Raw genomic sequence first — 8,872 nt, forward strand, 5'->3', positions numbered from 1 at the left:
TTTTTTTGGTGGCCGGCTCAGCCACCCTGGGGGCAGGGCTAGCACAGCATGTGGTACCCAGGAACAAACCACAGTACCTGTGTGCTTGCCTAAGCAGGTGCTGTGGACCGCTGAGCTATCTTGCTGGCCCTTTTGTTTTTTGAGACAAGGTCTCACTATGTAGTTCGGGCTGGCCTTGAATTCACTGGGTAGTTTAGGCTAACCTTGAATTCAGAGATCTTCCTGCTTCAACCTCCCCAGTGCTAGAATTATAGGTATGTACTACTACACTTGGCTCCTGATGGAATAGTCTTGTTTTCCTCACTTTTTTTTTTTTCCCCTTTGATGGTACTGAGGCCTTAACCCAGGGACTGCCTTCATGTGAGACTTAAAAAGAACCTGCCAAACATGACTATATCAAATCAATTGATACAGCTCTTGGGAGGTGTAAATAGGTAGATTGCTATGAGTCCAGTCTAGTAGTGAGACCCTGAACACCCTGTAGACCCTTCCCTAAAATACAAAAAAAAAAAAAATCATTCTATAAAAAATGCAGAGGAACCCTTCTGGGTCTTTAGCAAGAATGTAAACTAGTGCAATCACAATGGAAATCAGATGGCGATTTCTCAAGAAACTAAAAGCAGAAATTTCATTTGACTCAATTATTTTCCTTCTCAGTATCTTGCTGAAAGAGTTAAACTATTATATACTGATACATGGAGCCAGACATTGTGGTACATATCTGCAATCCTGGCTGAGACAGGAGGATTGCCATGAGTTCAAGGCATGGCTGAAATACATAGCAGTACCCTTTCTCAAAAAACAAAGCGGGCTGGGGAGATAGCTCAGTGGAATAAGTACTTGCCTGGTAAGTGCAAGGTCCTGAGTTTGATCCCTGGTACCACCAAAAGCCAAAACAAAGCAAGCCATGTGTGCTTGGCAGGCACCTGTAGTCTTACCACTTGGTAGGCTGAGGTAGGTGGATCATGAGTTTGAGGCCAGAATGGGCCACATAATGAGTTCAAGGCCAAACCTGGGTTATTTAGTAAGAGAGACTGTTGTCTCAGTTACTTTTTTTCAGGTGGCTAGCAACAAAAATATGGAATCCCTAAGGTTAAAGGAGGTGAAGTTTATTTTATTTAGTTTGTAGAACTCAGTTTGTAGAGGTTTATTTTTTTTTTTTTTTTTTTAAATATTTATTTATTTTTATTTATTACATTTATTTATTGTGTGTGTGTGTGTGGCCAGCTCAGCCCACCAGAGGGCGGGGCTGGCTGGCATGTGGTGCTGGGGATCGAACCGTGGTCCCTGTGCTTCGCCAAGCTTGATTCAGGTAGGTGCTTTAGACCACTGAGCCATCTCTCCAGCCCCTGTAGAGGTTTCATTCCATTATCAGCTGTCTCTAAGGCAGAGTGGCATGGCAGGGGGGCAACTGTTCCTTGCTGTGGAAAATAACAAAAGCAACAATAGAGGAGGGGTGAGCAAGCCTCTTTTCCTCCCATATATTGTATGCGGTCTACCCACTCCAGGATGGGTGTAGCACTCAACACCCTTATTCCCAGCACTAGACCATGGATCAGTCACAAACTTTAGACTCAGCCACCTCAGAAAAGCCCACCCCATGATGACCACATGAGGCTTTGGGAGCCATCCAGAAACATACCATAATAGCTGTCTAAAAATAACAAAACAACCCAAAAAGATACAGTGATACAGGGATCCATTTTAATAGCAGAATTCATAATAGCTCTTATCAAGCTGCTGAGTACTGTGAAAGGTGGTCATTTGCCGTCAAAACTAAGCAGTAGCCAGGCCCAGTGTGACACATACCTGTAACTCTACGTACTTGGAGTCTAAGGCAGGAGAATCACAAATTTTAGGCCAGCCTGGGCAATTTAGCAGGAACCTGTCTCAAATTAAGAAGGACTGAGAATAAATATAGTTCAATGTTATAGCACTCCTGGCTTTTATCTCCATTATTGGAAGGTGAGGGGAGGGGGGAGAATGGTAACATTTTCCTTTTGAGAAAAAAAAAAGTCCTATTAGACCATTTTCGGGACAAGGTTCTGAGCTGGGCATAGTGGCACACACCTGTGCACTTGAGAGGCTGCAGAGTAAGAGCATTACTGGGAGTTCAAGACGAACTACATAGTGAGTTCAAGACTACACAACAAGAATCTGTCTCAAAAGAAGTGGAGGGAGAGAGAAAGGAGAGAAACAGTTTATGGGATTGCTGGGTAACATGAGAAATTCCAGATGCAGTTAGAGGAACTACTGATGGTTGTGATAATTGTGATGGAGATGCTGTGAGCTTCTAGAGCACCACAGCAAGACAACACCAAAGAGCAATTCTTCCCTCCCATAAAACTTTGGATCTCACAATGTAAACTGCCCAAGCAGTGCGAGTCCATTGTCAGAGCATTGCCTGACTCATAAAGGGCAGTCACTGCAGTGAAGGAAGAATTGCTCTTTCACAGTACTCAGCAACTTGATGAAGAAAACAAATGAGAGCCAGGTGTGGTGGCCCTTGCCTCTAATCCTAGCACTACAAGAGCCTTGGGGCAGGAAGATTGCAGGTTCAAGCACAACCTGGGTAATTTAGTGACTTTGCGAGACATTCTTTCATTAGATAAAAATCAAACCAAACTAACAGAACAAAAGTAAATGATCTGTATTTTGGGAAGCTGAGATAGCAGCATTGGAAGTCTGAGCCTAACCTAGGCAGTTTAGTGAGAGCCTGTTCCAAATAAAAAAAGAGGAGGGGGGGTTCTAAACCCTGGGTTCAATCTCTAATAGTGGTGTGGGAAGGAGGGATGTAATAATAATTTAAAAAACAAGAAAGAATATTTTGTACTGTTCTATATTAGTGTAATTGAAAATGCATAAAATAGACAGTTACTTAGTAAAATATAAACTACCAGAATCGACTCATGAAGTAGAACATATAAATAGATCTTGTCCAGCCTTCAAAAAGTAGATCCAGGATGGGTGCTGCAGTGCATTACTTGTAATCTCATTATTCAGGAGATTGAGACAGCAAGATTGTCATGAGTTCAAGATCAGCCTCGGTAATATAGTGAGTTCAAGGCCAGTTTGTGAGACCCTTTCCCAAAAAAGCCCTGGCAAAGAAAAAGCAAAAAATAGAGAGCAAGGTATCAGTTACTTATGCATGTTCATATATGGATGTGTATATAAATATAAATATATGCCTATTCGTATTTTTGAGGTAAGGTCTTACTGTGTTACCCAGGACAGTCTTTTTTGCTGGCTCAGTCTGTCTTGGGGGCCAGGCTGGCACAGCATGTACGGGGGTTGGAACCATGGGCCCTAGGCTTTGCCTAAGCTTTTCTAAAAGCAGACCCTTCAGACCGCTGAGCCATCTAGCCGGCTTGTCCGGGACACTCTTGAATTTACAGCCTTGAGTAATCCTCTTGTTAGCTTCCCACACGTGTGTGCCACCATGCCTAGCTCATGGCTTCCTTTTTTTTTTTTGTGGAACTGGGGATTGAACTCAAGTCCTTGCACTTATTCCACTGAGCCATCTCCCCGGTCCGAGGCCTTTTGAAGGCAGGAACTGTGTGTCTCTTTGTTTTTTTTTTTTTTCTTTCTCTGTCTCTCTCTCTCTCTCTTTTTTTGTTTTTTTAAACACTGGGAATCAAATTTAGGACTTTGTGTTTGCCAGGCAGGTGCTTGTGTTGCAGAGCTATATCCCTAGCCCATCTCTTTAGTCTTGACTGTTTCTCTAAATAGTCTGAGCAAATAGTTATTGACTGCATCAGCAAATAATTGGATTTACCCTATGGGCATTCCCCTACTCCCTGGTTCTGGAGATTAAACTCAAGAGTTTTACACTGAGCTGTATCTCCAGCTCTTTTTTTTATTTTTTTGAGACTGGGTCTCACTAATTCCTAAATTGCCCAAAGCTGGGCTTGAGATTTTGTCTTTCCTCAGTCTCTCAGCATGCTGGGATTATAAGCAAGTGCCATCATGCCTGCCCCTCTGGTTAATGTTTTTGATGTTTTGAGGGTGTCCATTTGGGTGAGTCCTTAACAAGCAGTGCTGGGCATGGGATTTCCACACTGTTGTGAAGGCATAGGATGGGCACAGTGGAGGAGGAGGAGGAGTCAACGGAGGGACACCTGTGGGAGGAGAGCAGGTGCGAAGAAGAGCGCTGATGGGTTGCAGGGAGTTTTGTGTTATGAATAATTCCTGTCTGCTTTTTATGTGTAATGAATGATGCTGCACTCTGGGTGGACTTTGCTTGAGTTTCATAAATATTTAATTGGCTTTTTCAGGAGAATAAAAGCAGCCCCATTGATGACTGAAAATGACAAAGCATCCACCTAACAGAAGAGGAATCAGCTTTGAAGTGGGAGCCCAGTTGGAAGCCCGGGACCGTTTAAAAAACTGGTAGTTTTACATTTTTCTGTTAATTAATGCCTTTTAGTAAAGGACTTTTGGCAGCACTGACGAATGGTAGCCTAGGTTTTCTGTGGTGACTTATTGCTCTTTGACTCTTGGAAGATGAAAGAGACAGAATGTAGGGCTTCCTTTCTTTTTGATGCAGGGACTTACGTGTCCAAGGGGCCATCCTGTGACCCTTGGTCATATTTGTTCCCCTTTTTGACTGTTAATCTGATGGAAGTAGGGGAAAAAGCACCAAGAACGGGGAAGGGTTAATGGTGAAGCTGACTTGCTCCTGACTGCCTGTGTGGAAGAAGAGAGAAGAGAAAGATGAAGGATGGAAATGAAGAAGGGGACTTGGATCAGAACAGCTCCTGTGTTGTGCACAGCTCCTCCTTTTATGGGGTGAGCTGTGGTGTGGCTGAGATACAGTCATCACAGAGGGTCTTGGTTAGGATGGTTCTGTTCAAAAAGTAGGTAGTCACTTTGTACGTTTGTATTTCAATAAATGTGGGTACTGATTATATGGACTGCATGTGATTATCCTGAGAATTAAATAATAGAACATGTAGGGAGTATATTTTTTGCGGAACTGGGGATTGAACTCAGGCCCTTGGGCTTGCCAGGGAAGTGCTTATTCTACTGAGCCATCTCCCTGCCCCTCCCCCCCAAGTATTAAAAACTAAAGTGATGTGGTTGTGGTCCTACAACTGGGTTACTTTTTAGTGCTCAATGTATGGGGAGAGGTTTCAGAATGCAAATCTTTTGAGATTATGTAAGGAATATCTTGCCTGTCATGCAGTTATCTCAGAATCGTGCCTAGGGTATATAGAGTCAGGAAAGCCTGGCATGGTGGCACATGCCTGTAGTCCAGCATTCAGGAGGCTGAGGCAGGCGGATTGCTCCAAGTTAGAGGCCAACCTGCACTACAAAGTGAGACACTGTCTCAAAAAATAAAAAGAATTCAAGAAAAAGAGAAAATCAGGTAAGTGCCTGGCAGAAAGTTGTCTTGCTGTCAGAATTAGACACACCTAACTTAGTTATCTTTAAGTTTACCACTGAACTACATCCTCAGCCCTTTTTTTCCCCCAGCCCTTTTTATTTTATATTGATGGATTTATCAATTGTGGTACTGTATTCGGGGTTGAATCCCAGGAGCACTGAGCTATATACTTTGCTTTATTTTGAGACTGAGTTTAGCTCAGTTTGGTCTTGAATTTGAGATCTTCTTGCCTCCAGCCTTCCAAGTGGTTGTACTACTGCTGTGGTTAGGCTTGGTATTTATTTTTTTGCTCTACTGGGGATCACAGTAATAGCCTTCACAGTGAGCTACATCCTTATATCTTTTAATTTATTTTCTTATTTTTATTTTTAAAAATTTTTGTTTGAGTTGAACTCTGGACCTTGTGCATGCCACACAGGTGCGCTGAGTTATATCCCTGGCCCTCTTTATTTATTTACTTTTTAAAAGCTTTATTTTTGCTGTGTGACTCATACTGACCTCAAACTTGTGATAGTACTCCTGCTTCAACCTCCCAAGTGCTGGGATTATAGGTGTGAGCCACCACTCCCAAGTTAATTCTTGTTCCCTTCTTTTTCTTTTTAATGTATTTAGTACAGGGTCTACAGAGTCTCACCATATAGATCTGACTTGTAGTGATTGATCCTCCTGTTTTCAGCCTCCCAAGCCCTGGGATTACAAGTACACATCACCACACCCAGTCTTGCTGCCTTGGTGCGCCTGGGAGCAGGGTCAGCACTGCAAGCCAGGAATCACCATCCCTGCACCTGCTTAGTGCTTTAGTCTGCTGAACTATCTGGCCAGCCCTTAATTCTTGTTTCTTATTTACAAAATTGCCCAGATCGAATTTGAGCTTACTATCATCTTTTCTCGATTAATGCTTGAATTATAATTAATGTGCTACAGTGCCCAGCTATAGTAATAATTATTAAAAAAAAAAAAGGAAAGACTTATCTTTCCTTGGGGCATGGGAGATAGCTCAGTAGAGTAAGTGCTTCCCTGGCAAGCGCAAGGGTCTGAATTCAATCCCCAGTTCCACCAAAAACAAAACAATTATTATTGATGCTAAGTATGTGCTTTAACACTAAGCCACAATCTGAGCATGAGTCAATTATTTTGTTTTATTTTATTTATTTATTTTTTTTCAAAATTTTATTGATAAACAGCAATGAGACAGTTTCAAATCAAATCGGAAGTAGAGTCAATTATTTTAATAGTTATTTGTTTGCAAATATTTCTCTTTCTTTTCTGTTTTACTTTAATTTTATATTGATTGATTGGTACCCGGGATTGAACTCAGGATGTTGCGCATGGCAGGCAGATGCTTATGCTGCTGAGCTATCTCCCCAGTCCTTTTTTTTTTTTTAAGGAGAGTCTCCTTGTATAGTCCAGGTAGCCTTGAACTTGAGATTCTCTTGCTTCAGCCTTCTACCACTACTTAATTGTTTAATTTAGCAGACTTTGCCAGACAGTGAATAAACTGTTGCCTCACCTACTTTTGGTGTTATCTGAGAAGGAAAGGGGCCAACTGGCAGCTGGTTTTGTGGATCTATTTCCCACTGAGGAGGAACAGCCTCAGGAAGGGGAAGGCTGGCATTGCCCTGAACATTTGGAGTCTGAGAGAAAGGGGTACTGTGCTGCCGTATATCAGTAGAAAGGCTTATTTGGTTGGTTTCTTGGGATTTCGTGACTATCTAAAATTTAAGGTCCTTGCATCATGTCTAAAAGTTTGCTGCCTTGATTACCCTTCTAAATGCAGATGGCAAATTAACAGCCCAGCCTGTGAACTTGAGGTTATAGCTTTAGTTTGTTGGTTGTCTGAATATATCTTAAAGCCCTGTCTGGTGCACTGACAGTTGCTTGTCCTTTTGGGTGAGGTGCTTTGGATTTGAATCTCAGTGGTCTAATTGCTAGTTGAGTTTTCTTTGTTAAATACTTCAGCTCAGCCTCAGTTTTCTTGTAGGCAGAATGAGGAATTACAGCTGATTTGATACTTGTATAAGATAGAATCATTACTCTGTATTTTTTGTTTTGGTTGGCTGGTAAGTGCAAGGACTCGAGTTCAGTGCTCACTACGATATGCCATGCCGGTGCCCAAACCAGGCATGGTCCTTGTACCAAATAAATACTTTTGTTTTTGTTGCCCCCCCCCCCCCCCCGCCCCGGCACCGGCCATAGCCACGCCTCCCCACCGCACTTGCCAACACTTGCATTGCACGAGAATTATGCCCCCCCCCCCCCCCGCAGCCCAGCCCCTGCTGGGTTTATTGACATGTCTTCTAGGAAAAAGGTGTTGGGCCTCTTGGTGGTAAAGCGGGGCTTGTGTTGGTGATACAAGGCCTGGTGGGGCAGCGGGAACTTGATCTTAGAATGGAACTGTTTGGCAGCTGGCCAGCATGCTTGCTGGCTGTAGTCTTCACCTTCATGACCTGGATAGATGGGCACTGCTGTGCACCCGTGTCCCTGTAGCACTGTTGATAGCGCCCACTGTGGTTAGGTTGCGGTACTGCTGGTACATGCTGTGGATGCCACTGTGGGAGTCCTAGTGCAGCCACATAATGAAGTTCTTCACCTGCAGTGGAGACTTCTCAAACACCTGCCCACAGTGGACCATCTTCCCTGAAGATTTCTTCATCTTCTTTATGTGGAACATGAAGTACCAGAAACAAGACTTTATGATGGGACCGGGGAGATAGCTCAGTAGAACAAGCACTTGCCTGGCAAGCAAGGGCCTGAGTTCAATCCCCAGTTCTGACAACAACAACAACAACAACAACAACAACAACAACAGAGACTTGATGATGACATGGTTGGGTTTGAAGATCCTCATGTGGTAGAGAGGTAGTGTGTGACACTTTGGGGTGGGCAGGCAATGCCCTACCACCTTGTATTCCCACAAAAAGGAAGTGTTGCTGTTTCTTTTCTTTTTTTAATGTATTTAGTACAGAGTCTACAGGGTCTCACTATATAGATTGAACTTGGTAGTGATCCTTCTATTTTTCAGCCTCCCAAGTGCAGGGATTACAGGCCTGTGCCACCACTCCCAGTCTCAATTGCTGTCTCAGTGTGCCCTGGGGGTGGGATTGTATGCCATTCTCTGCATAAGCAGGTTCTTTAATCTGATGAGCTATTTGACCAGCTCTTTGTTGCTGTTTCTGAGACAGTCTTACTCTGCAGCTCAGGCTGACCTTAATTCACTATCTTCCTGCTTCAGTCTACTGAGCGCTGGGATTATAAACCTATGCCATCCCACCTGGTTATTGCTTTGTATTTTGTTTTTCATATTATTACGAAAAAGTCATTAATTTTTCTTACCGTTATATGTTTACTGTAGAAATGACATTATGGCCAATTTTTTTTTTTAAAGCTTTTATTTATTTGTGTGTGTGTGTGTGTGTGTGTGTGGCCAGCTCAGCCCACCAGGGGGCAGGGCTGGCTGGCATGTGGTGCTGGGGGATTGAACCGCGG

The 8,872-nt window shown here is 43.2% G+C and overlaps 1 protein-coding gene across 3 annotated transcripts in view; it reads left to right on the plus strand.

Annotated features, from left to right (window-relative positions):
• Window positions 1-8,872, plus strand: part of Phf20 (PHD finger protein 20) — a 171,073-nt gene that overhangs the window by 22,018 nt on the left and 140,183 nt on the right. For all 3 annotated transcript variants that reach the window (XM_004630988.2, XM_023714919.1, XM_023714917.1), the window contains exon 2: window positions 4,275-4,389. In XM_004630988.2, coding sequence (XP_004631045.1) covers window positions 4,307-4,389 — 83 coding nt within the window. In that variant the 5' untranslated portion in view covers window positions 4,275-4,306. The remainder of the gene's footprint in view (window positions 1-4,274; window positions 4,390-8,872) is intronic.

The sequence above is a fragment of the Octodon degus genome, unplaced genomic scaffold (genome assembly GCF_000260255.1).
Source record: "Octodon degus isolate 3935 unplaced genomic scaffold, OctDeg1.0 scaffold00037, whole genome shotgun sequence".
Lineage (NCBI taxonomy): Eukaryota > Metazoa > Chordata > Mammalia > Rodentia > Octodontidae > Octodon > Octodon degus.